This window comes from Trachypithecus francoisi, unplaced genomic scaffold, assembly GCF_009764315.1.
Source record: "Trachypithecus francoisi isolate TF-2019V2 unplaced genomic scaffold, Tfra_2.0 Lachesis_group13, whole genome shotgun sequence".
In the NCBI taxonomy this organism is placed as follows: domain Eukaryota; kingdom Metazoa; phylum Chordata; class Mammalia; order Primates; family Cercopithecidae; genus Trachypithecus; species Trachypithecus francoisi.
The window spans coordinates 43,974,490-44,002,291 of NW_022681458.1; the positions used below are offsets into that span (position 1 = coordinate 43,974,490).

General features: G+C 38.1%; 1 protein-coding gene across 4 annotated transcripts in view; it reads left to right on the forward strand.

Annotated features, from left to right (window-relative positions):
* BOLL (boule homolog, RNA binding protein) overlaps window positions 1-27,802 on the forward strand; it is a 66,115-nt gene that overhangs the window by 24,148 nt on the left and 14,165 nt on the right. For 3 of the 4 annotated variants that reach the window (XM_033230744.1, XM_033230746.1, XM_033230747.1), the window contains exons 7-10: window positions 3,730-3,801; window positions 13,056-13,103; window positions 13,900-14,028; window positions 26,675-26,773. In XM_033230744.1, coding sequence (XP_033086635.1) covers window positions 3,730-3,801; window positions 13,056-13,103; window positions 13,900-14,028; window positions 26,675-26,773 — 348 coding nt within the window. Of the gene's footprint in view, window positions 1-3,729; window positions 3,802-13,055; window positions 13,104-13,899; window positions 14,029-14,490; window positions 14,523-26,674; window positions 26,774-27,802 lie in introns of all 4 variants that reach the window. The other variant, XM_033230745.1, reaches the window with a different exon arrangement.

The window sequence follows — 27,802 nt, forward strand, 5'->3', positions numbered from 1 at the left end:
TTATTAAATAGGGAATCTTTTTCCCATTGCTTGTTTTTGTCAGGTTTGTCAAAGAGCAGATGGTTGTAGATGTATGGTGTTACTTCTGAGGCCTCTGTTCTGTTCCATTGGTCTATAACTCTATTTTGGCACCAGTACCATGCTGTTTTGGTTACTGTAGCCTTGTAGTATAGTTTGATGTCTGGTAGTGTGATGCCTCCAGCTTTGTTCTTTTCACTTAGGATTGTCTTGGCAATGCAGGCTCTTTTTTGGTTCCATATGAACTTTAAAGTAGTTTTCTCCAATTCTGTGAAGAAAGTCTTTGGGAGCTTGATGGGGTTGGCATTGAATCTATAGATTACCTTGGGCAGTGTGGCCATTTTCACAATATTGATTCTTCCTATCCATGAGCATGGAATGTTCTTCCATTTGTTTGTATCCTCTCATATTTCCTTGAGCAATGGTTTGTAGTTCTCCTTGAAGAGGTCCTTCACATCCCTTATAAGTTGGATTCCTAGGTATTTTATTCTCTTTGTAGCAATTGTGAATGAGAGTTCACTCACGATTTGGCTCTCTGTTTGTCTGTTATTGGTGTACAGGAATGCTTGTGATTTTTGCACATTGATTTTGTATCCTGAGACTTTGCTGAAGTTGCTTATCAGCTTAAGGAGATTTTTGGGCTGAGACGATGGAGTTTTCTAAATATACGATCATGTCATCTGCAAACAGGGACAACTTGACTTCCTTTTTTCCTCGTTGAATACCCTTTATTTCTTTTCTTGCCTGATTGCCCTGGCCAGAACTTCCAATACTATGTTGAACAGGAGTGATGAGAGAGGGCTCTATGCAAATAAAGTAAAAAATCTAGAAGAAATGGATTAATTCCTGGACATATACACCCTCCCAAGACTAAACCAGGAAGAAGTTGAATCTCTGAATAGACCAATAACAAGATCTGAAATTGAGGCAATAATTAATAGCCTACCAACCAAAAAAAGTCCAGGACCAGACGGATTCACAGCCGAATTCTACCAGAGGTACAAAGAGGAGTTGGTACCATTCCTTCTGAAGCTATTTCAATCAATAGATAAACAGGGAATGCTCCCTAACTGATTTTATGAGGCCAGCATCATCCTGATACCAAAGCCTGGCAGAGACACAACAAAAAAAGAGAATTTTAGACCAATATCCCTGATAAACATCAATGCAAAAATCCTCAATAAAATACTGACAAACTGAACCCAACAGCACATCAAAAAGCTTATCCACCACGATCAAGTCGGTTTCATCCCTGGGATGCAAGGCTGGTTCATATGCAAATCAATAAACATAATCCATCACATAAACAGAACCAACGACAAACCCTACATGATTAATCTCAGTAGAAGCAGAAAAGGCCTTCGACAAAATTCAACAGCCCTTCGTGCTAAAAACTGTCGATAAACTAGGTATTGATGGAATGTATCTCAAAATAATAAGAGCTATTTATGACAAACCCACAGCCAGTATCATACTGGATGGGCAAAATATGAACGCATTCCCTTTGAAAACTGGCACAAGATTTTTTCATCTTTTTTAGTTTTTTTTTTTTTCTACAAGAATATATTCTATTTTTTTATTTTTAAAGCTATAATATTGCTACTTTTCACTTCTGGATCTTAAATCTTGAATTTATGTATTGACTAATTCATCTATTTCCTACTATTTTGAAATTAATCCTCTGCCAAATACTAAGTTTCCGTGTGTGGGGGTCTTTTTTCTGCTATTTTATTCCATTGGTGTATTTGTTCACTTTGCCCAGTTCTAATTATTTTGACTTTATAAAGAATCTTGAAATCTTAAAGTACATTGTTCTTCTTCAGGAGTCTCTCATCTATCCTTATGTCTTTGTGTTAATAGGTATACATTTTGTAATTCAGCTTGTTTAGTTCAGTGAAAAACTCTTGTTTTTCTGCTAGAATTGCATTAAATAGTGTGAATAACTTGGGACATTTCAGTATTTTAAAATACTGAATCTTCCTATCCATGAGCATGATACATCTCTCCATTTATTTGTCTTATTTTACTTCTATCCATAAAAAAGTTTTCTTTCTCCGTAAAAAAGCTTCACACATCTTTTGTTGAACTTATTCTTAGTAGACCATAGTTTTGTCGATTTGATGAATGCTGTTTTTTAAATAACATTTCCTAGTAGATTGTAGCTGGTGTATAGTAATGCTCTTGATTTTTCAATATTGATATTCTATCAGTAACCCTGCCAAACTCTCATTTACACAATTAAATGATTCAGTATACTTCTATTTTCTTTCACTTCTTTTCCTGGAGTTTTTGTACTGACGGTGTCTCTGCTACAGTATTGATGTAGTGAAAACATCATGACCTTGTTCTTGAAAAGGAGCAAATTCAGTGATTCACCATTAAGCTTTACATGTATGCATGCATAGACATATGCATGTATATATGCACGCATAGACATACGCATGTATATATGCACATATATACATACGTATATAGACACACACACGTGCGCATACTTTGTAAGTGGGAAGATACTCTTAACCAGCTTTCTCAATCTTAGCACCGTTGACATTTTGAGCCAGATGATTTCTTTGTTGTGAAGGACTGTCCTGTGCACTGTAGGATGTTTAGAAGTATCCCTAGGCTCCCCATAGTTATGACAATCAAAAATGTCTTCCCAACATTGCCGGATGTTCCCTAGAGGACAAAATCACTCATGGTTGAGAATTACTGCCCTAAATCAATTAAGGAAGCTATTTTCTACTATGTTTGCTAAGAGTTTTTAATCATAAAAAGGTATGGAATTTTAACAAATGCATTTTCTGTCTCTGTTGAAATTACCATTTTTTTCTCCTTTAATCTATTAATATAGCGAATTACATTATTATTTTCTAATGTTAATCCATGACACAGTTTTATTAGCATACCACAGTCTGTGAATTGTACAAAACTATGATACTTTTCCTCAGTTTTGGGGGTGCAAACATTAAAACAAAACAATATAAGTTAGATCCCACATTACACATTGAATTTTAATTGCTATATTAGAGCCAGTTTTACTATCTGGCAATATAACTTGCCTGTTTTATTAACAATCTGGTTTTAAGTAATCTGTTTTGGGGCTTACTCTTTCACTTTGAATAATCAAGTGTTACCTGTACTTTTTTTACACACGGATTTTTCACTTATAAGTTTGTCAAACTATTAACTCATTTAAATGTCAAATTACTAAAATAAAAATAAAATATCTTTGCTTTAATTATAGGTATAACAAAGGAATAGAACATTGGTTATTTGTAACTAGTGGGAAAATTAGATATGACTATTCATTCAGTTGTAAATACTATTATAAACATTAACTGTTTCCTGCTGGTCCTCACAATGGAAACAGGCAGCGTCACACTAAGTCTTGCTGTCATTTTCCTCTAAGTATTCTCTTAGAACTATATTTTCATAATCTTTGGAAGTGGTACATTTCAGACTAAAAGCAACTTTTCTGGTGGTTGTTTTAGCATTACTATGGAAATGAAACCACGTGGAAGTAGAAATGTTGTGATGATTTTAATAAATAGACTTAGTAGAGTCGGTAATAATATCAATAAGGGGTAGAAAAATAACATTTCTAATCATAAACCAGAAGTTGACTAGGTTTAGGTAATAATGTGAGATAAATTTTATTGTGAGCTATTTTAAAGGCTTCTGCCTAATTTTTCTTTTTCCATCCTCTTATAGTCACGTTCTGTATGTAGCTCCCCTGTGATGGTAGCTCAGCCCATTTATCAGCAACCTGCATATCACTACCAGGTAAACATAAATTACAATTAAAATTCTCTTTGAAACTTTCAGTCCTTTCTTAGCTAACTTTCATTTATTTCTTTCTCATGCAACTACTTTACTAATTACAAAGAGATACTTCATTAGAGAAATGTGAATCAAAACCACAATGATATACCATCTCATACCAGTCAGAATGGCTATTACTAAAAAGTCAAAAATAGCAGATGCTGGCGAGGTTACAGAGAACAGGAACACTTATACACCGTTGGTTGGAGTGCAAATTAGTTCAACCATTGTGGAAAGCAGTATGGAGATTTCTGAAAGAACTAAAAGCAGAACTACCATTAGACCCATTACTGGGTATATAGCCAGAGGAATATAAATCATTCTACCATAAAGACACATGCATGCGAATGTTCGTTGCATTGCAGTAGTATTCACAATAGCAAAGACATGGCATGCCTAAAGAAAATGTGGTACATATACACCAAGGAATATTTTGCAGCCATAAAAAACAATGAGATCATATCTTTTCCAGGGACGTGGATGGAGCTGGAGGCTATTATCCTTAGCAAACTCACACAGGAACAGAAAACCAAATACCACATGTTCTCACTTAGAAGTGTGAGCTAAATGATGAGAACTCATGAACACAAAGAAGGGAACAGTAGACACTGTGGTCTACTTGAGGGTGGAGGGTGGGAGGAGGGAGAAGAGCAGAAAAGATAACTATTGGGTACTGGGCTATGAAATAATTTGTGCAACAAACTCCTGTGACACGAGTTTACCTATGTAACAAACCTTCACATGTATCCCTGAACCTAAAATAAAAGTTTTAAAAATAAACAAAATAAATGATTAGTTAGAAAATAAAAAATAAAAAAGAGTTAATCCCTGGTAGTGTTTTTTTCTTTTTTAAATTTTTTTCATTGACAAATGATAATTATACCTATTGTAAACATTGTTCGAAAGGCAGTTAAAAAGACTTGGAATTTTATCATTTATTACAAGAAAGAGAGGAAAAATAAAACTTTTTTATTTCAAAAATATCTGTGCAGGTGACAGATTTTTGAGATCAGTGTTTTTTGGCTTCCACATATGTGAGAACATGTGTTGTTTAACTTTCTGTTCCTGGCTTATTTCATTTAACATAATGACCTCCAGTTCCATCCATGCTGCCATGAATGATAGGATTTTATTCTTTTTTATAGCCAAATAGTATTCTATCATGTATATATATACCACATTTTCTTTATTCATCTGTTGTTGGATACCTAGGTTGATTTTATATTTTGGCTATTGTGAATAATGCTGTAATAAACATGGGGGTGCAGATATCTCTCTGAATCAATGATTTCCTTTTCTCCAAATAAATTCCCAGTACTGGGATTACCAGATCATATGGTAGTTCCTTTTGTAGTTTTTTCAGGGACCTCCATACTGTTCTCCACAGTGGTTGTACTAGTTTGCATTCCTACTAACAATGTAGAAGAGTTTCCTTTTCTCTACATCCTCACCAGCCTTTGTTATTTTCTCTTTTTGACAATAACCATCCTAACTGGGGTAGATAATACTTCGTTGTGGTTTTGACTTACAGTTCCTGATAATTAGTAATATTGATAATTTTTTCAAATATTTGTTAGCCATTTCTTTGTCTTCTTTTGAGAAATGTCTATTCAGATCATTTTCCCATTTTTAATCAGTTTACTTTTTGTTTATTTTGCTGTTGTTTATTTTGTTTATCCTTGTATATTTGGATATTAATTCTGTGTCAGATAAGTAGTTTACAGATGTTTTCTACCATTCAACAGGTTGTCTCTTCACTCTGTTGATTATTTTCTTCGCTGTGCAGGAACTTTAATGTAAAGTTTAATGTAATCAAACTGATGGGATGAATTAGGGAGAATTCCCTCTGCTTCGATTTTTTGGAATAGTTTGGGAAGACCTGGTATTCTTATCTAAAGGTTTAGTAGAATTCAGCCATGTAGTTCTGGACTTTTCTTTGTTGGAAGACGTTTTAATTACTAATTCAATCTTGTTACTTAAATTTGTTTCTTCAGATTTTCTTTTCTTTTTCTTTTTCTTTCTTTTTTTATTTTTAAAGACGGAGTCTCGCTCTGTCGCACAGGCTGGAGTGCAGGTGGCGCAATCCCGGCTCACTGCAAGCTCGGCCTGCCAGGTTCATACCGTTTTCCTGCCTCAGCCTCCCGAGTAGCTGGGACTACAGGCGCCACCTCGCCCAGCTAATTTTTTATTTTTTATTTTTTATTTATTTTTATTTTTATTTTTTTTTTTTTTGAGACGGAGTCTCGCGCTGTCGCCCAGGCTGGAGTGCAGTGGCCGGATCTCGGCTCACTGCAACCTCCCGGGTTCACGCCATTCTCCTGCCTCAGCCTCCCGAGTAGCTGGGACTACAGGCGCCCGCCACCTCGCCCGGCTAGTTTTTTTGTATTTTTTAGTAGAGACGGGGTTTCACCGTGTTAGCCAGGATGGCCTCGATCTTCTGACCTCGTGATCCGCCCGTCTCGGCCTCCCAAAGTGCTGGGATTACAGGCTTGAGCCACCGCGCCCGGCCTTATTTTTTTAGTAGAGACGGGGTTTCACCGTGTTAACCAGAATGGTCTCAATCTCCTGACCTCGTGATCGGCCCGCCTCGGCCTCCCAAAGTGCTGAGATTGCAGGCGTGAGCCACCGCGCCTGGCCTTGCTTCTTAAGGTTTTCTATTTCTTCAATCTTGGTTTAGTCTTGGCAGATTGTGTATGTTCAGGAATTTATCTGTTTCTTCTAGGTTTTCTAATTTACTGGCATATAGTTGTTCATAATAGTCTCTACTGATCCTTTGTATTTATGGTATCCATTGTGATGTCTTTTTCATTGCTGATTTTATTTATTTGGATCTACTTTCTTTTTTTTCTTAGACTAACTAATGTTTTGTCGATTTTATCTTTTTAAAAAGTCAACCTTTTGTTTTGTTAATCTTTTGTATTGTTATGTAGTCTCAACATTGCTTATTTCTGCCCTGATTATTACTATTTCTTTTCTTCTACTAATTTTGGGTTTAGCTTGTTCTTGCTCTTATAATTCCTAGAGGTACATTGTAAGGGTGTTTATTTGAAATATTTCTAATTTTCTGATGTAAGCATTCATTGTTATAAATTTGCCTCTTAATACTGCTACTGTTGTGTCCCATAGGTTTTGGTATGTTGTGTTTCTATTTTCATTCTTAATTTCTTCCTTCACCCACTGGTCATTTAGCAGTATGTTGCTTAATTTCCATGAATTTGTATAGTTTTAAATGTTTTTCTTCTTATTGATGTCTTGTTTTATTCTATTGTGTCAGATAAGATACTTGATATAATTTCAGTTTTTTTTAATTTTTTGAGACTTGTTTTGTTTCCTAAAATATGGTAATTCTGGAGAATGTTTTATATGCTGATGAAAAGAAAGTATATTCTGCAACTGTTCAGTTAAATGTTCTCTAAATAGCTGTTAGGTCTGTTTGGCCTATGGTGCAGTTTAAATCCATGTTTCTTTGTTTTTGTTTTTTTTTGTTTGTTTTTTGTTTTGTTTTTGTTTTTTGTTTTTTATTTTGTTTTGAGAAGGAGTCTCACTCTTGTCACCCAGGCTAGAGTGCAATGGCATGATCTCGGATCACTGCAACCTCTGCCTCCCAGGTTCAAGCAATTTTCCTGCCTCAGCCTCCTGAGTAGCTGGGATTATAGGTGCATGCCACCATGCCAGGCTAATTTTTGTGTTTTTAGTAGAGATAGGATTTCACCATGTTGGTCAGCTGGTCTCGAACTCCTGACCTCATGATCTGCCCACCTTGGCCTTCCAAAGTGCTGGGATTACAGACCTGAGCCACTGTGCCCAGCCTGTTTATTTTCTTTCTAGATAATCTGTCCAATGCTGAGAGTGGGGTGTTGAAGTCCCCAACCACTATTTTACTGGGGTTTCTCCCTCTCTCTTTAGATCAAATAAGACTTGCTTTATATATCTGGGTGCTTTGTGTTGGGTACATATGTATTTACATTGTTATATTCTCTTGTGGAATTGATCCCTTTATTATTATATAAATGTCCTTCTTTGTCTCTTTTTAAAGCTTTTAACTTGAAGTCTTTTTTGTCTGATATAAGTATAGCTATTCCTGCCTGCTTTGGTTTCCATTTGCTTGGAACATGTCTTTCCATCCCTTCAGCCTAAAAAGTGAAAGACACACTTTCAGCCTAGGTGTGTCTTTACAGGTAAGGTGAGTTTCTTTTAGGTAGCATATAATTGGGTCTCTTCGTTTAATCTATTCACCCAGTCTCTATCTTTTAAATGGAGAATTTAACCCATTTGCATTCAGGGCTGTTATTGACAGGTGAGGACATCCTGTCATTTTATTTATTGTTTTCTGGTTATTTTGCATATCTTTTGTTCCTTGTTCCTTCTCTTTTTGGTGATTTTTTGTGGCTGGGTTCTCTGTATTTATAAGATTTGATTCTTTTCTTCTCTTTGTCCTTTGTGTAATGACTGTCCCAGTGAATTTTATAGTTTTGCATGTTTCATGAGGGTTGTTATCATCCTTTCACTTCCTGATGTAAGACTCCCTTGAATATTTTTTTTGTAAGGCCAATCTAGTGGTGATAAATTCTCTCAGTTTTTGCTTGTCTATGAAAAAGCTGGGTTTTTTTTAGAGACGGAGTGTAGTGGCATGATCATAGCTCACTGCAGCATCAAACTCGTGAGCTCAAGTAATCCCTCCCACCTAAGCCTGCCACACAGCTGAGACTACAGGCATGTGCCATGCCTGCTAATTTTTTTTGAGAGATAGGGTCTTGCTATGTTGCCCAGGCTGGTCTCAAATTCCTGGGCTCAAGCAATCTTCCTGCCTTAGTCTCCCAAAGCACTGGGATTACAAGTATGAGCCACCACACCTGGCCATGTAAAAGATTGTATTTCTCCTTCATTTCTAAAAGATAGCTTTACTGGGTCTAATATTCTTGGCTGGCAGGGTTTTTTTCCTTCAGTATTTTGAATGTATCTAAATATATCATCCATTCTCCCCAGTAAGATTTCTGCTAAGAAATCTGCTGTTAGTATAATGGGGATTCCTTTAATTGTGACTTGACACATTTTTCTTGCTGTTTTTAAAATTCTTTCTCTTTGACTTTTAACAATTTGACTATAATGTGCCTCTGAGAGGATCTGTTAGATTGAATCTACTAGGATTCTTTGAGCTCCCCAGACCTGGGTATCTATCTCTTCTCCCAAGACTTGGAAAATGTTCTGCTATTATTTCATTAAACATGTTGTCCTCACATTTTCCCTTCTCTTTTCCTTCTTGAATGCCCATTATATGAATAAATATTTATCCTCTTCATGGTGTCTTATAAATCCTGTAGGTTTTCTTCATTCTTCTTTTTTTTTTTTTTTTTTTGTCTGCCTGTGTTATTTCAAAAGACCTGTCTTCAAGTTCAGAAATTCTTCTTCTGCTTGGTCTAGTGTATTGTTGAAGCTCTCAGTTGTATTTTTATTTCATTCATTGAATTCTTCACCTCTAGGATTTCTGTTGCTTTTTTATGATATCTATCTCTTTGTTAAATTTCTCATTCAAATTATGAGTTGTTTTCCTGATTTTGTTGAATTGTATATCTGTGTTCTCTTGTATCTCGCTGAATTTCCTTAAAATTATTATTTTGAATTCTTTTTCTGGCATTATGAAATATATGCAAATATTTCCCTATGATTGGAGTCTGTTACTAGAGAATTACTGTTTTTATTGGAGGTGACATGTTTCCTTGATGGTTGATATGTCCCTACATTGATTTCTACACATCTGGTACAAAAGTCACCTTTTCAAATTTGAAGTAGGTTTCATAGGGGAAGACTTATTTCTGTGAATGGATTTTGGGGTGTTGGTTCAGTGGGGTGCATTGGCCTTGGTTCTAGGTGGACATAGTAGCGTAGTCACTGTGTAGTCTCTTAAGCTGTAATATTCTCTAGTTGTATTTGCAAGTTTCTCAGTTTCCTAGGACAAGAGAGTCTGTGACAATGGTGGTGGGGCTTGGGCTTGCTGGGCTCTTCCTCAGGTCAGGGCTGTGTACATGAACATGGTAAGTCTGGCTCACTGGGCTTGGGGCCACAGGGCTGTTACTCTGGCTGAGAGCACAGGCATGCAGTTTCTCAGCCAGCCTCAGGGAGTGCCCACCAGAGGCAGCCTGTGGGGCTGTTTCTCGGGTTGGGTATGTAGGCACATGGCTCCTTGGCTGACCTAGGGGTGCATCTGCTGGGGACAACCCATGGGACTGTTTCTCAGGCCGTGGATGCAGCTGCATGGCTGCTCAGTTGGCTAGGGACTGTTTGTCAGGGACTATTTCTCCGGCTCGGGATGCAGGTACACAACTGCTCACCTGGCCTAGGGGGCATGTCTGCTGGGGGTGGCCCATGGGGCTATTTCTCAAGTCTGGGACATAGGCACAAGGTGGATCACCTGGCCTGAAAACGTTTCTGTGAGGGCTGTTCCATAGTCCCAGAATGCAGGCACAGGGCTATTGGTCTGCCTGGGATCATCCCCACTGGAAGCAGCCTGTGGGGCTTCTTCTCAGGCCTGGGACACAAGTTCAAGGCTGCTCAGCTGTCCTGGGGATGTGTCTGCTGGAGGGGTGGGCACGAGACCATTTCTTAGGCCTGAGGCATGGACACACAGCCACTCCACTCCCCTGGGGACGTTTCTGCCAGTGGCAGTCCCCAGAGCTGTTTCTTGGTCTCTAATTACATGCACAGGATAGGTCAGGGGCTTGTCTGCAGGGCATGAGGCACCTCTGGGCTGTTTCTCAGCCCTGTATGCAGATGTGTAACCATTCCATCCCGGCAGCATGTCAGCTGCTACCAGGCTCGAGGACCTCTCCTGCTCAGGGGAGTGCAGCAGTTTGACCAGCTAAAGAGTGGGTTCACCCTGGGCAGGTCAGCCAAATTGTTCCTCTAACTGGAGGTGAGGGCAACAGAAGGTGGTTTCCGTACTGTACAGAGCCAGAATCACAGCCAATCTTAAGCCTCAGGTTCCATGCTGCTGGGGTTGTGTTCAGCCACTGGTACGGACTTGGCGGAATGAAAATGGAACCCCAGTGCTGGAGACGTGCAATAGCTATTGGCCCCCTAGAAGAGGGAGCACTTCAGAGGCGGCTGTGGCCTCAAGATGCTGTCACACTGTAACAGGTTGGCTCACAGGGTGGGATTGAGGGGGTGAGGAGTACATACTTTGTACTCCTAATTTGGGGCAACGCAGCCACGAATTCCTAGCAACTCTTCAAACTGTGAGACTATGGGATTCTCCTGTTGTAAGGAGTGTGGGTGTTTGCAGTAGCAATGCAGGCTGGTGGGGATCTTCTGCGTACCTTTTCCCTGCAATAAGAAATTGCAGGACTCCAGGCAGATCCAATCCTAGCAGAAGAGAAGGGGTTGCAGAGGCTGAGTGGCTCCATGCTGTGCTCCTGGATTTGCAGTCACCACAGGTGTGTCTCCACTCCCCTGCTGCACTCCAGCACTCTCCCTTTGATGCTCCTGTCAAATTGTAGCTGTTTATTCATTGCCTTAGTCCTTTCTTGTGGTAGGGAGCCAGTGGAAAATGAATGCCAGGCATCTCTGGTCAGCCACCTTGCTGACATCATGCCTCTCTTTTTTCACGAGGGAACTAAACAATGTCATACAAGAAGATGGACTCTGCTTCCTTTTACCAAATGTAATGAGGTCAGCTTTGCTCCCCTGGCTAACATTTAATCTAAAAAATCTTCAGCAATAATTCCCAAAGTAAGATACAGGTATTGGACTGCAAGCTGGTTTTTTAATGTTACATATGTCAGTTTCTGGCTATATTATATTTAACATAATTTATATTAAAGTAAATAATATATTGTGGTTTATTATATATTATGACATCCTCTTTCAGTTAACCAGCACTCTTCATTAATTCTAGTGAGAAACTGGGGATAAGTGAACTATAATGACAGACCATTTTGGTCTATAGCAGGATCATCAGACTACGGCTTGTAGAACAAACTCTAGCAGCAGCCTGCTTTTGTAAATAAAGCATTATTGGAACACAGCCACTTTCGTTTACTTATTGTCTATGGCTGTTTTTGTGCTACAGTAGACGAGTTGAGTAGTTGGCAGTTACTCTTCTTTTTCCCCTTATCCCAGCCCTAGGCAACCAGTAATCTACTTACCTGTTTTTCTACATTTGCCTATTCTGGATATATCCTATAAAAACAATCATACAATATGTGGTCTTTTGTGACTGGCTTCTTTCATTTAGCATAATGATTTCAAGATTTATCTGTGTCATGATAAATGAGACATGGCATGTCTCATTACTTCATTCTCAAATAATAATATCCCATTGTATGGATACACTGTACCACATTTTGTTTATGCATTCATCAGATGATGGACACTTGAGTTATTTCTACTTTTTGACTGTTATAAATAATGCTGCTATGGACATTCACATACAAATTTTATGTGAATATATATTTTTATTTCTGTTAGGTCTTGTAACTAGAGTGGAATTGCTGGGTCATATGGTAACTCTGTTTAACCTTTTAAGGAAATATTTATTTTCCTAAAGGTCTGCACCATTTTACATTCCCACCAGCAGATTATAAGGGTTCTAATTTCTCCACATGCCCATCAACACTTATGATCTACTTTTTTGATTAAAGCCATCCTAGTGGGTATGAAGTGTATTATGGTTGTATTATGGTTTTGATCTGTGTTTCCCTGAAGGCTAGTGGTGTCAAGCGTTATTTCTTGTGTTTATTGGCCATATGCATATCTTCTTTGGAGAAAAGTCTATTCATATCATTTACCTATTTTTAAGTTGGGTTACTTACCTTTTGATTATTAAGTTGTAAGCATTCTTTATACATTCTTGATATAAGTTCCATATTTTCTCTCATCCTGTGGGTTGTATTTTCACTTGCACAAAAGTTTTGATGAAATCAAATTTAACTATTTTTTTGTTGTTGCTTTGTTGTTTGTGCTTTTGGAGTTATAATTTTACAAACATTTCCTAATCCAAGGTCACAGACATTTACATCTATATTTTTTTCTAAGAGTTTTATAATTTTAGCTCTTACATTTAAGTCTCTGGTCCATTTTGAGTTAATTTTTGTATATGGCTTTAGTTGATTTTTATGTATGGTGTGAGGGTTCAACTTCATATTTTTGCCTGTAGATATCTAGTTTTAACCCTTGTTTATAATCTGAGTGGGTTTTTCTTTTCTTTTATTTAATTTTAGGCCACCACACAGTATTTACCAGGACAGTGGCAGTGGAGTGTTCCTCAGGTAAATGTTAACTTTCAATATATAATTTTAAATCCTTCTTTCGTTATATTCTTGTGATGACTGCATGAATACTAAAGTCAGGAGAACTAGATTTGAGATCTTCTTCTATTTATTAACATTCTTTTGGCAGTTCGTTTTCAGTTTCTTCATTTGTAAAAATTGATGTAATGATACTATACCTGTGTAAGTTTCCTTATATGATTTTTGTGAATATCAAATGATAATGCATAAATGAAAGCATTTTATAAATGTGTACTGTATAAACATGAAACTTACTCTTTTTTACTATTAGTATTATTTGAAAATTTAGCATTTTTCCAGCTTCACTTGGATTTGGCTTCAGTTCTTATTCCATTCCTAAATAAGTATTCTATTTTCCAACTTTTGGTGACAAACAGTACTTCACCAAAAAATTGTTTAATGACATTTTCCCACTTCCTTTAGAAGTCACAGAGCTGAGAGCAGACATTTATGTCAATTTAAATACCATAGGTCACTTTATTACAACCTTTACTGGTGATATTAATATAACCATAATTATTATCTGAATTTATATATGAGGTTCTGAGTCATTAAGAAGTATTAGTGCTTACCAGTGATAAGATTATTTACATCTACACAATTGGAATTTATAACAGATTAGTTTCTGATCCGTTGCTGAGATACTTCTATGCTATTCCTAAAAAAAATTTAGTAAAATATAAAACAAATACTTCTCTCATCTGTTGGCTAAGTCATTTGGTTTAACGGAAATAAGTAATCGTATTTGAATTAGAAATGTGGTTTTGTGTTTTAGCCTCCTGCCTCTTCTGCTCCCTTCTTATACCTGCAACCTTCTGAGGTTATTTATCAACCAGTGGAAATTGCACAGGATGGTGGATGTGTTCCTCCTCCACTGTCTCTGATGGAAACTTCAGTTCCAGAGGTATGTATTAGTCTTAAAGTAATTGATCTATAACTACCTCATGTTAATATTTATTTCTTTTTCTTTTTTAAATTTGTTCACGACCCTCATTGAAACTGCTTCATCTTGTTTTGTTGATTTATTCAAATCTCTTCCCCTTTCTTATAGCTAAGAATGCATCATCTTAGACTTTTTCACTAACTAGTTCTGAACCGTTCCCCAAATCAATCATTCACTCCACTGTGCTAATCTTTGATTTGTTCTTTTTGAAATAGTAGAATTCCAAATACTCTGCACTCTTATTTTGCCTGTCAATCTGTATTGTTACTAACATTCTAATAGTCAAAAGCATATAATTAAGATGAAGAAGAAAAAAATCTCTAAAAAAATTCTTCCTACAAAAATGTAAATTAAATTTATAATTACAAATTTTAATATCCTCTTCAGCATCTTTAAATTATATTTCTGATCCATTACTTATAGCTTCACCATCTGTGTGCCAGGAACTGTGCATGGTATGTTTTATTTTATATTTTATTTATTTTATATTATTTTAAGTTCCAGTATATATGTGTAGGATGTGCAGGTTTATTACCTAGGTAAACCTGTGCCATATTGGTTTTCCGCATCTATCAGCCCATCCCCTAGGTGTTAAGCCTGGCACGCATTAGCTATTTTTCCTGATGCTCTCCCTTCCCCAGCCCCCGACAGGTCCCACTGTGTGTTGTTCCCCTCCCTGTGTCCATGTGTTCTCATTGTTCAGCTCCCACTTACAAGTGAGAATGTGCGGTGTTTCGTTTTCTGTTCCTATGATAGTTTGCTGAGGATAATGGCTTCCAGCTCCTTCCAGCAAAGGACATGATCTCGTTCCTTTTTATGGCTGCATAGCATTCCATGGTGTATATGTACCATATTTTCTTTATCCAGTCTATCACAGATGAGCATTTGTGTCGATTCCATGTCTTTGCTATTGTGAATAGTGCTGCAATGAACATATACATGCATGTATCTTTATAATGAAATGATTTATATTTCTTTAGGTATATGCCCAGTAATGGGATTGCTGGGTCAAATGATATTTCTGCCCCTAGGTCTTTGAGGAATCACCACACTGTCTTCCACAATGGTTGAACTAATTTACGTTTCCACCAACAGTGTAAAAAAGCATTCCTATTTCTCCACAGCCTCACCAGCATCTGTTGTTTCTTGACTTTTTAACCATCGCCATTCTGACTGGTGTGAGATGGTATCTCATTGTGGTATTGATTAGCATTTCTCCAATGATCAGTGATGTTGAGCTTTTTTTATGTTTGTTGGCTGGATAAATGTCTTTTTTGAGAAGTGTCTGTTCATGTCCTTTGCTGACTTTTTAATGAGGTTCTTTGTTTTTTTCTTGTGAATTTGTTTAAGTTCCTTTTACATTCTGGATATTGGACTTTTGTCAGATGGATAGATTGCAAAAATTTTCTCCCATTCTGTAGGTTGTCTCTTGACTCTGATGATAATTTCTTTTGCTGGGCAGAAGCTCTTTAGTTAATTAAAACCCATTTGTCAATTTTTGCTTTAGTTGCAATTGCTTTTGATGTTTTCATCATGAAGTCTTTGCCTGTGCCTAAGTCCTGAATGAATGGTATTGCCTATATTTTCTTCTATGATGTGTGTGTGTGTGTGTGTGTGTGTGTGTGTGTGTGTTTTGGTTTTTTTTGAGACTGAGTCTCGCTCCATCGCCCAGACTAAAGTGCAATGGCGTGATCTCAGCTCACTGCAACCTCCACCTCCCAGGTTCAAGCAATTCTCCTGCCTCAGCCTCCTGAGTAGCTGGAACTACAGGCACGTGCCACCTCACCCAGCCAGCTAATTTTTTCGTATTTTTAGTGGAGACGGGGTTTCACCATGTTAGCCAGGATGGTCTCGATCTCCTGACCTCGTGATCTGCCCACCTCGGCCTTCCAAAGTGCTCGGATTACAGGCATGAGCCACCACACCTAGTCCTTCTATGGTTTTTGTAGTTTGGGTTTTACCCTTAAGTCTTTAATCCATCTTGAGTTAATTTTTGTATAAGGTGTAAGGAAGGGGTCCAGTTTCAATTTTCTATATATGGCTACACAGTTTTCCCAGGACCATTTTTTTGTTATTATACTTCGTGATCTGGGATACATATGCAGAACGTGCAGGTTTGTTACATAGGTGTGCATGTGCCATGGTGGTTTACTGCACCCATCAACCCATCATCTACATTAGGTATTTCTCCTAATGCTATCCCTCCCCTTGCCTCCCCCCACCAATAGGCCCTAGTGTGTGATGTTCCCCTCCCTATGTCCATGTGTTCTCATTGTTCAACTCCCACTTATGAGTGAGAGCATCAGTGTTTGGTTTTCTGTTCGTGTGTTTGCTGAAAATGATGGTTTCCAGCTTCATCCATGTGCCTGCAAAGGACATGAATTCATTCTTTTTTATGGCTGCATAGTAATCCATAGTATATGTGTCACATTTTCTTTATCCAGTCTATCATTGATGGGCATTTGGGTTGGTTCCAAGTCTTTGCTATTGTAAATAGTGCTGCAATAAACATACATGTGCATGTGTCTTTATAGAATAATGATTTATAAAACTTTCGATATATATCCAGTAATGGGATTACTGGGTCAAATGATATTTCTGGTTCTAGATCCTTGAGGAATCGCCACACTGTCTTCCACAATGGTTGAACTAATTTACACTCCCACCAACAGTGTAAAAGCATTCCTATTTCTCCACATCCTCTCCAGCATCTGTTGTTTCCTGACTTTTTAACGCTCGCCATGCTAACTGGCATGAGATGGTATCTCATTGTGGTTTTGATTTGCATTTCTCTAATGACCAGTGATAATGAGCTTTTTTTCATATGTTTGTTGGCCACATAAATGTCTTCTTTTGAGACGTGTCTATTCATATCCTTCACCCACTTTTTGATGGGGTTTTTTTTCTTATAAATTTGTTTAAGCTCCGTGTAGATTCTAGATATTAGCCTGTTGTCAGATGGATAAATGGCAAAAATTGTCTCCCATTCCACAGGTTGCCTGTCCACTCTGATGTAGTCTCTTTTGCTGTGCAGAAGCTCTTTAGTTTAATTAGACACCATTTGTCAGTTTTGGCTTTTGTTGCCATTGCTTTTAGTGTTTTAGTCATGCCTATGTCCTGAATGGTATTACCTAGGATTTCTTCTACGGTTTTTATGGTTTTAATTCTTACATTTAAGTCATTAATCCATCTTGAGTTAATTTTTGTATAAGGTGTAAGGAAGTGGTCCAATTTCAGTTTTGTGCATATGGCTAGCCAGTTTTCTCAACACCATTTATTAAGTAGGGAATCATTTCCTCATTGCTTATTTTTGTCAGGTTTGTCAAAGATCATATGGTTGTAGATGTGTGATGTTATTTCTGAGGTCTCTGTTCTGTTCCATCGGTCTATATCTCTGTTTTGGTACCAGTACCATGCTGTTTTGGTTACTGTAGCCTTGTAGTATAGTTTGAAGTCAGGTACCGTGATGCCTCCAGCTTTGTTCTTTCTGCTTAGGATTGTCTTGGCTATACGGTCTGTTTTTTGGTTCCATATGAAATTTAAACTAGTTTTTTCTAATTCTGTGAAGGAAGTCAATGGTAGCCTGACAGGAATAACATTGAATCTATAAATTACTTTGAGCAATATGACCATTTTCATAATATTGATTCTTCCTACCCATGATCATGGAATGTTTTTCCATTTGTTTGTGTCCTCTCTTATTTCCTTGAGCAGTGGTTTGTAGTTCTCCTTGAAGAGGTCCTTCACATCCCTTGTAAGTTGGATTCCTAGGTATTTTATTCTCTTTGTAGCAATTGTGAATGGGAGTTCACTCAGGATTTGGCTCTCTGTTTGTCTGTTATTGGTGTATAGGAATGCTTGTGATTTTTGCACATTGATTTTGTATCTTGAGACTTTGCTGAAGTTGCTTATTAGCTTAAGGAGATTTGGGGCTGAGATGATGGGGCTTTCTAAATATACAATCATGTCATCTGCAAACAGAGACAATTTGACCTCCTCTTTTCCTAATTGAATACCCTTTATTTCTTTCTCTTACCTGATTGCCCTGGCCAAAGCGTCCAATACTATGTTGAATAGGAGTGATGAGAGAGGACACTCTTGATTTGTGCCAGTTTTCAAAGGGAATGCTTCCAGCTTTTGCTCATTCAGTATGATATTGGCTATGGGTTTGTCATAAATAGCTCTTATTATTTTGAGATGTGTTCTGTCAATACCTAGTTTATTAAGTGTTTTTAGCCTGAAACGGTGTTGAATTTTTTTGAAGGCCTTTTCTGCGTCTATTGAGATAATTATGTGGTTTTTGTTGTTGGTTCTGTTTATGTGATGGGTTACATTTACTGATTTGCATATGTTGAACCAGCCTTCCATCCCAGGGATGAAACCAACTTGATGGTGCTGGATAAGATATTTGATGTGCTGCTGGATTCAGTTTGCCAGTATTTTATTGAGAATTTTCACATCAATGTTCATCAGGGATGTTGGCCTGAAATTTTCTTTTTTTGTTGTGTTTCTGGCAGGTTTTGGTATCAGGATGATGCTAGCCTCATAAAATGAGTTAGGAAGGAGTCCCTCTTTTTCTATTGTTTGAAATGGTTTCAGAAGGAATGGTACTAGCTCCTCTTTGTACCTCTGGTAGAATTCAGCTGTGAATCTGTCCGGTCCTGGACTTTTTTGTTTAGTAGGCTATTAATTACTGCCTCAATTTCAGAACTTGTTATTGGTCTATTCAGGGATTTGACTTGTTCCTGGTTTAGTCTTGGGAGGGAGGGTGTATGTGTCTAGGAATCTATCCATTTCTTCCAGATTTTCTAGTTTATTTGTGTAGAGGTATTTATAGTATTCTCTGATGATAATTTGTATTTCTGTGGGATCAGTGGTGATATCCCCTTTTTCATTTTTTATTGTATCTATTTGATTCTTCTCTCTTTTCTTCTTTATTAGGCTGGCTAGTGGTCTATCTATTTTCTTAATCTTTTCAAAAAACCAGCTCTTGGATTCATTGATTTTTTTGAAGGGTTTTTCGTGTCTCTGTCTCCTTCAGTTCTGCTCTAATCTTAGTTATTTCTTGTCTTCTGCTAGCTTTCGAATTTGTTTGCTCTTGCTTCTCTAGTTCTTTTAATTGTGATATTAGGGTGTCAATTTTAGATCTTTCCCACTTTCTCCTGCATGTATTTAGTGCTATAAATTTCTCTCTAAACACTGCTTTAACTGTGTCCCAGAGATTCTGGTACGTTGCGTCTTTGTTCTCATTGATTTCAAAGAACCTATTTATTTCTGCCTTAATTTCGTAATTTATCCAGTAGTCATTCAGGAGCAGGTTGTTCAGTTTCCATGTAGTTGTGTGGTTTTGAGTGAGTTTCTTAATCCTGCATTCTAATTTGATTGCACTGTGGTCTGAGACACTGTTTGTTATGATTTCCATTCTTTAGCATTTGCTGAGGAGTGTTTTACTTCCAATTATGTGGTCAATTTTACAATAAGTGCTATGTGGTGCTGAGAAGAGTGTATATTCTGTTGATTTGGGGTGGAGAGTTCTGTAGATGTCTATTAGGGCTGCTTGGTCCAGAGCTGAGTTCAAGTCCTGAATATCCTTGTTAAATTTCTGTCTCTTTGATCTAATATTGACAGTGGGGTGTTAAAGTCTCCAACTATGATTGTGTGGGAGTCTAAGTCTATTTGTAGGTCTCTAAGAACTTGCTTTATGAATCTGGGTGCTCCTGTATTGGCTGCATATATAGATTTAGGATAATTAGCTCTTCTCATTGCATTGATCCCTTTACCATTATGTAATGCCCTTCTTTGTCTTTTTGATCTTTGTTGGTTTAAAGTCTGTTTTACGAGAGACTAGGATTGCAATCCCTGCTTTTTTTTTTTTTTTTTTTTTTTTTGCTTTTGCTTTCCATTTGCTTGGTAAATATTCCTTCATCCCTTTATTTTGAGCCTATGTGTGTCTTTGCACATGAGATGGGTCTCCTGAATACAACACACCAAAGGGTCTTGACTCTTTATCCAATTTGCCAGTCTGTGTCTTTTAATTGGGGCATTTAGGCCATGTAAATTTAAAGTTAATATTGTTATGTGTGAATTTCATCCTATCATTATGAATCTAGCTGGTTATTTTGCACATTAGTTGATGCAGTTTCTTCATAGTGTTGATGGTTTTTTCATTTTGGTATGTTTTTGCAGTCACTGGTACTGGTTTTTCCTTTCCATATTTAGTGCTTCCTTCAGGAGCTCTTAGAAGGCAGGCCTGGTGGTGACAAAGCCTCTCAGCATTTGCTTGTCTGTGAAGGATTTTATTTCTCCTTCACTTGAAGCTTAGTTTGGCTGGATATGAAATTCTGGGTTGAAAATTCTTTTCTTTAGGAATGTTGAATATTGGCCCCTACTCTCTTCTAGCTTGTAGGGTTTCTGCAGAGAGATCCGCTGTTAGTTTGGTGGGTTTCCCTTTGCGGATAACCTGACCTTTCTGTCTGGCTGCTCTTAACATTTTTCCCTTCATTTCAACCTTGGTGAATCTGACGATTAAGTGTCTTCGGATTGCTCTTCTCAAGGAGTATCTTTGTGGTGGTCTCTGTATTTTCTGAATGTTGGCCTGTCTTGCTAGGTTGAGGAAGTTCTCCTGGATAATATCCAAGTTGGATAATTTCCAACTTGGTTCCATTCCCCGCATCACTTTTTGGTACACCAATCAAATGTAGGTTTGGTCTTTTCACATAGTCCCATATTTCTTGGAGGCTTTGTTCATTCCTTTTCATTCTTTTTTCTGTAATATTGTCTTCACACTTTATTTCATTAAGCTGATCTTTCATCTCTGATATCCTTTCTTCTGCTTGATCAATTCGGCTATTGATACTTGTGTATGCTTCACAAAGTTCTCATGCTGTGTTTTTCAGTTCCATCACATCACTTATGTTCTTCTCTAAACTGGTTATTCTAGTTAGCAGTTCCTGTAACCTTGTATCAAGGTTCTTAGCCTCCTTGCACTGGGTTAAAACATGCTCCTTTAGCTCAGAAGAGTTTATTACCGCCCTCTGAAGCCTACTTCTGTCAATTCATCAAACTCATTCTCCGTCCAGTTTTGTTCCCTTGCTGGCGAGGAGTTGTGATCCTTTGAAGGGGAAGAGGCATTCTGGTTTTTGGAATTTTCAACCTTTTTGTGCTGGTTATTCCTCATCTTTGTGGATTTATCTACCTTTGATCTTTGATGCTGATGACCTTCAGATGGGGTTTTTGCGTGGACGTCGTTTTTGTTGATGTTGGTGTTATTGCTTTCTGTTTGTTAGTTTTCCCTCTAAGAGTCAGGTCCCTCTGCTGCAGGTCTTCTGGATTTTGTTGGAGGTCCACCCCAGACCCTCTTTGCCTGGGTACCACCAGCAGAAGCTGCAGAACAGCAAAGATTGCAGCCTGCTCCTTCCTCTGGAAGCTTCATCCCAGAGGGACACCCACCAGATGCCAACTGGCGCTCTCCTGTATGAGGTGTCTGTCAACCCCTGCTGGGAGGTGTCTCCCAGTCAGGAGGCACAGGTGTCAGGGACTCACTTGAGGAGGCATTCTGTCCCCGAGCACTGTGCTGGGAGATCCATTGCTCTCTTCAGAGCTGGCAGGCAGGAACATTTAAGTCTGCTGAAGCTGCACTCACAGCTGCCATTTCCCCCAGGTGTTTTGTCCCAGGGAGATGGGAGTTTTACCTATAAGCCCCTGACTGGGGCTGCTGCCTTTCTTTCAGAGATGCCCTGCCCAGAGAGGAGGAATCTAGAGAGGCAGTCTGGCTACAGTAGCTTTGTGGTGCTGAGGTGGGTTCCGCCTACTCCAAACTTCCTGGTGGCTTTATTTACACTGTGAGTGGAAAACCACCTACTCAAGCCTCAGTAATGGTGGATACCCCTCCCCCACACCAAGCTCGAGTGTCCCAGGTTGACTCAGTCTGCTGTGCTGGCAGCAAGAATTTCAAGCCAGTGGGTCTCAGCTTGCTGGGCTCTGTGGAAGTGGGATCTGCTCAGCAAGACAACTTGGCTCCTGACTTCAGCTCCCTTTCCAGGGGATGAACAGTTCTGTCTCTCTGGGGTTCCAGGCACCACTGGGGTACGAACCAAAAAACACCCTGTAGCTAGCTCAGTGTCTGCCCAAATGGCCACCCAGTTCTGTGCTTGAAACCCAGGGCCCTGGTGGTGTAGGCACCCAAGGGGATCTCCTGGTCTGCGGGTGCAAAAGCCATGGGAAAAGTGTAGTATCTGGGTCAGATATCACCGTCCCTCATGGCTTCCCTTGGCTGGGGAAGGGAGTTCCCTGACTCCTTGTGCTTCCTCAGTGAGGCAGCACCCCACCCTGCTCCTGCTCACCCTCCGTGGGCTGCACCCACTGTCTAACCAGTCCCAGTAAGATGAGCTGGGTACCTCAGTTGGAAATGCAGAAATCACCCGCCTTCTGCACTGGTCTCACTGGAAGCTGCAGACCACAGTTGTTCCTGTTTGGCCATATTGCCCTGGACCTCCCCAGCACCATTTATTAAACAGGGAATCCTTTCCCCATTGCTTTTTTTTATCAGGTTTGTTCAAGATCAGATGGTTGTAGATATGTGTGGTCTTATTTGAATTCTCTATCCTGTCCCATTGATCTGTGTCTGTTTTTGTACCAGTACCATGGGCATAGTATGTTTTAAATCAGTGTCATGAAAGATTATGAAATTAGCATTTACCTCCCAATTTAAGTCCATTGTTTTATTACTTTTGTAATACACAATTTTGTTCTGAAACAATAATTTCCACAGTTGCATCTTAATATTTACTATCAATACTTTTACTAGGATTTCTTTATTGTTTGTTTCATTCCCCTCCATTTTTGTTTGTTTGTTTGTTTGTTTGTTTGTTTGTTTTGTTTTGAGATGGACTCTCACTCTGTCACACAGGCTGGAGTGCAGTGGCACAATCTCGGCTCACTGCAACCTCTGCCTCCTGGGTTCAAGTGATTCCCCTGCCTCAGCCTCCCAAGTAACTGGGACTACAGGCATGTGCCACCAAGTCCAGCTAATTTTTTGTAATTTTAGTAGAAATGGGGTTTCATCATGTTAGCCAGGATGGTCTCCATCTCCTGACCGCATGATCCACCCACCTCAGCCTCCCAAAGTGCTGGGATTACAGGCGTGAGCCACTGCGCCCCGGCCTGCCCCACCTATTTTTTTATGGTTGCTTTTTTCTTTTCTTCCTCAACTTTACTAAATTGTAAATAACGAAAAATGGTATACATTTACAGTGTATAGCATGATGGTTGGATATATGTACACATTGTGAAATGATTACCCCAATCAAGCTCATCCATCACCTCACATGGTTATCCTTTTTTTTTTTGTTTGCAGTGAGAACATTGAAGGTACCTTAAGTCTTAGCAATTTTCAAGTATATAATACGTTATTATTAACTATAGTCATGCTATACAGTAGATCTCCAGGGCATATTCTTCCTTTAGAACTGACACTCTATACCCTTTGACCAACATCTCCCATCTCACTCCCCATCCCCAGCCCCTGGCAACCACCATTCTTCTCTCTGCTTCTATGAGTTCGACTTTTTCACGTTCTACATTAAATGAAATCATGTAGTATTTGTCTTTCTGTGCTTGGCTTATTTCACTTAGCATAATGTCCTCCAGGTTCATCCATGTTGTCATAAATGACAGGATCTCCTTCTTTGTTAAGGCTGAACAGTATTCCATTGTGTATATAGATACTACATTTTCTTTATCCATTCACCGATTGATGGAGCCTAAGGTTGGTTCCATATCTTGACTATTATGAATAATGCTGGAGTGAACATGGAAATGCAGATATCTCTTTAACATACTCACTTCATTTCCTTTCGATGTGTATACACAGTAGTGTATACATTCCCACCAGCAGTGTACAAGGATTCCCTTTCCTCCACATCCTTGCCAGAGATCATTTTTGTTCCTTGTAAAGCCCTTTTTATCACAGGGGTTCTGTATTGGGATGTGGCAATTGCTACTTCCTTTGCCACTTTCCCCCTGCTTCACCTCCAGCAGTAGTATTCCTCAGGCTAGATAGTAGACAAGAAAAATTGTAGAAACATGATGTATCCATCAGTTCTGCCTCCCCTGTTATTAAGTCAGGATTATTAATTATTTTAATTATTATCCTAATTGTTAATAGGGTCTCTGTGGAGATATTTTGTGCTTCTACCTCACCCTGACCAGTACATACTTCTGCACTCAAGACTCTAAAGTATCTCTGAGGAGGTCTTCCAGAACATCAACCTCTAGGGAAATCTTTATCCTTTCTGAAGCCTGAGGAGGCTTCAGAATCCTCCCTTATGTTGGTCCAACTTGCACAGCACTTGGCAGACTTTCTACATTGTGTATAGTTTGGGAGTCATAGGCATTTTCTTCTTTAATTGATGATGGCATTTTAAAAATCTATATTTTGTTCTTTTTGTTGTTTTCTGGTTTGCAAGGAGCAGGTAGTGAGATAAGAATGCTTTTACATTTGATTTTTTTGTCAGAATCTCTTTCGGCATTAAATCGTATTTTTAATTCCTGATATCAGATACTTACCATCAGAATATATGCACTATTTAATGGAATCTAATAAAGCCTTTCTGAAAATATTGCTCATCATTACCTTATAACTTGTACTTTGTGTGGTATTTCCATACAAAATATTTGCATGTTTTTGTTTTGATATTGTTTCTAGTAGCGGGTATGGTCTGACTAATATATAACTTAATGAATAGAGTGGGATGGTTTACAGTTGAAGTGTTTTTTTCCCTAAAATTAAGAACTTCAGGACTTTTCTTGTGAGTGTTATAGTCAGATTTCCTTTTTTTAAAAAAAAGTTACCATCTTCACTCACTTATTTCAATGATTATTTTAAACTTTTGCCAAGTCCTCAGTACTACCAGATTGCACCCACTCCACCACCTGCCCATGTCATTCTGAGAATATAGCTTTACCTTCTCTTTTGCAGAGTAAGTAAGAACCAATTTGTGAAAACCAACTCAAGCTCCAACCCCTGAAACACAAACTTACCTATATCCTAACTCATCCTTAGCTTCTTATATTTATTTAGTGACATTCAGTCTTGTCCAAGGTTATTTCTACCTCTTGCAGTCTAGATGCTATCAATTCCCTCCTCCTCAGGGACCTCATTCCATCTACTGTTCTTTTTCTCTATTGTATTTGAAGTCTTCTTCTCTCCATTGGTTTACAGCTTCACCACTTACTAACTGTGTTACTTTGAGGAATTGCTTAACCCTTCATAGTCCTGCTTTCATAATTTATTTGTAAAATGAGGACATCAGGAAAAACTATTTTGCAGGATTGATGTGAAGACTAGAGATATGGTATACAAGGTTCTTTGTATAATGCCCAGCACCTTGTAAGAGGCAATATTATCCTGTGACACACACTCCCACCAATTCCCTAATTTTCTGCTACTTTTCAAAGCCAAGCTTCTAGAAAAAGTAGTTTACATTCAGAATTTCTGCTACTTCATTACCCATTCACTCCTCACCTGCTGAAGTCTACTTCATTACCTTTCTGCTGAGGCTGCGCTGGGTAAAGGTCCTCAATGACTTTCTAACCGACACAAACTTTCCTTTCTTTTTATCTTATTTGACCTCCCAGAGACATTGTACCTACTCTCTAAAACTCTTCCTACCCTTGGTTTCCATAATACTACTCTCTTCTGGCAATGCTTTTACCTCCTTTTGTTTTCCTTTTTAAGCAGATTTCATATTTGGTTCTCCATTCTTTCACCACATATACTCACTCTGATGTTATCATCCATAGCCATATATCTAGCCCCAGTCTCACTCCTGAGTTTTAGACTGCACTATCCACTACAATAGCCACTAGCCACATGTGGCAATTGAGCACTTGAAATGTGGTAAGACCGAATTGAGATGTCCCCTAAGTGTAAAATACATACTGGGTTTTCAAGACACAGCATGAAGAAAGAATGTAAAACATCTTGCTAATGTTTATATTGATTGTACTTTTATATGATAATATTTAATATGTATTAGTTTAAATAAAAGACATTACTAAAAATTAATTCAACTTTTTTTTTTTACTTTTCTAACATGACACTGGGAAAATTTTAAATAACATATGTAGCTCACATTATGTTTCTATTTGACAGTGCTGGTCTAGAGCCACATCTATCAACAGTATACCTTTACTAGAATTCCTACAAATACCACAAATTTTGTATATCACAAAAATAACTGCTTCTCTCCAACCCCTCACATACAATTACATGAGTACTGAGCTTTCCTTGTCTTCTATATTCCAGTGAATGGTACCACCATCTGCTGGACAAGCCATAACTACATTTACATAATCTCTTCCCTTGCCTATTGTATCCCTATATGTGTCTATAGAACTTATGATCATTCTGATTACTATTTCCCTCATCAGATTATAAGTTAATTCATTATATTAACTCATCAGATTATAAAATTAAACATAAGGGAATGTGTTTTTAACTGTTTCTACATTGTATAGCTAGATGATTAGTATATTGTAAATGCTGAGTAAATATTTTGAATTAATAAATGAAAGGTGATATTTTTTCTCTCTTTTTTTGTAATAGCCTTATTCTGATCATGGAGTTCAAGCAACATATCACCAGCTTTATGCTCCAAGTGCCATCAGTATGCCTGTGCCTGTGATGCAGCCTGAACCAATTAAAGTAAGAAGTTTGTTTTGACTTTTTACTTTGTATTTCTTCCATTGTATTTCAAGTTTTCCAACTTTCTCTTCTAGAAAGGAACAATTTTGGATATTTACGTCATATTTGTGATCAGAAGTACAGAATTAGCAAATTCTTTCGTGTGAAGGAAACATAATTCTAAATTAACTATAATGGTCTTTTTTTATTTGTTGTGGTAACATATGCAACTTAAAATTTTTCTATTTCAACCATTGTTAAGTGTGCAATTCAGTGGCATTAATTACTTTCACAATGCTATGCAACCATCACCATTGTTTCCAAACCTTTTCCTCACCCCAGGTTGAAACTCTGCACCCATTAAGCAAAAACTCCTCCTTTGTGCTTCTTCCCAACCCCTAGTCCCTGGAAACCTCTAATCTACATTTTATCTATATGAATTTGCCTATTCTAGATATTTAATATACAGTACTCTGGTTTTTATTATCTATGTTGATGACATGTGACATTTATGGGGAGATTAAAACAATTAATGATCTCCTCTTCCAGTTTGGGAATCATATTCATGCCTTCTTAGTCAGATTCAGGCCAAAGAATGATAATCTAGTTATACCCATGTATATCCTCAATATATTTTGACCATCTACTATGTAGCAGGGAATTCTTCCTATTCCCTCATGAACAAGTTTCTTGAAACTCTTGCATCATCCCTTTAAGGAAATGAACTTTATCTGCAGTAAAGAGCAACTGTTGAGATGGTAATATTAATTCTGTATACAGTGTACTTTGGTGAGGAAGATAGGCATAGTCTTTGCATTAAAATAATGGATATTAGCTATTTCACACTCATATTTATGTTCTGGCCCATCCTATGTGTTGAACTCAATACCAAGACAGTCTACTTTAAGGAACCTCCCGATCTTCTTGTGTCCCTTCACCCCATTACCACTCACCGCCATTACCACTCACTGCATCCCTTCATTGACTTTACCACTATACACCAAACATGAAATAAAACAATAATTTTGACATATTGTCAAAACCTATAGT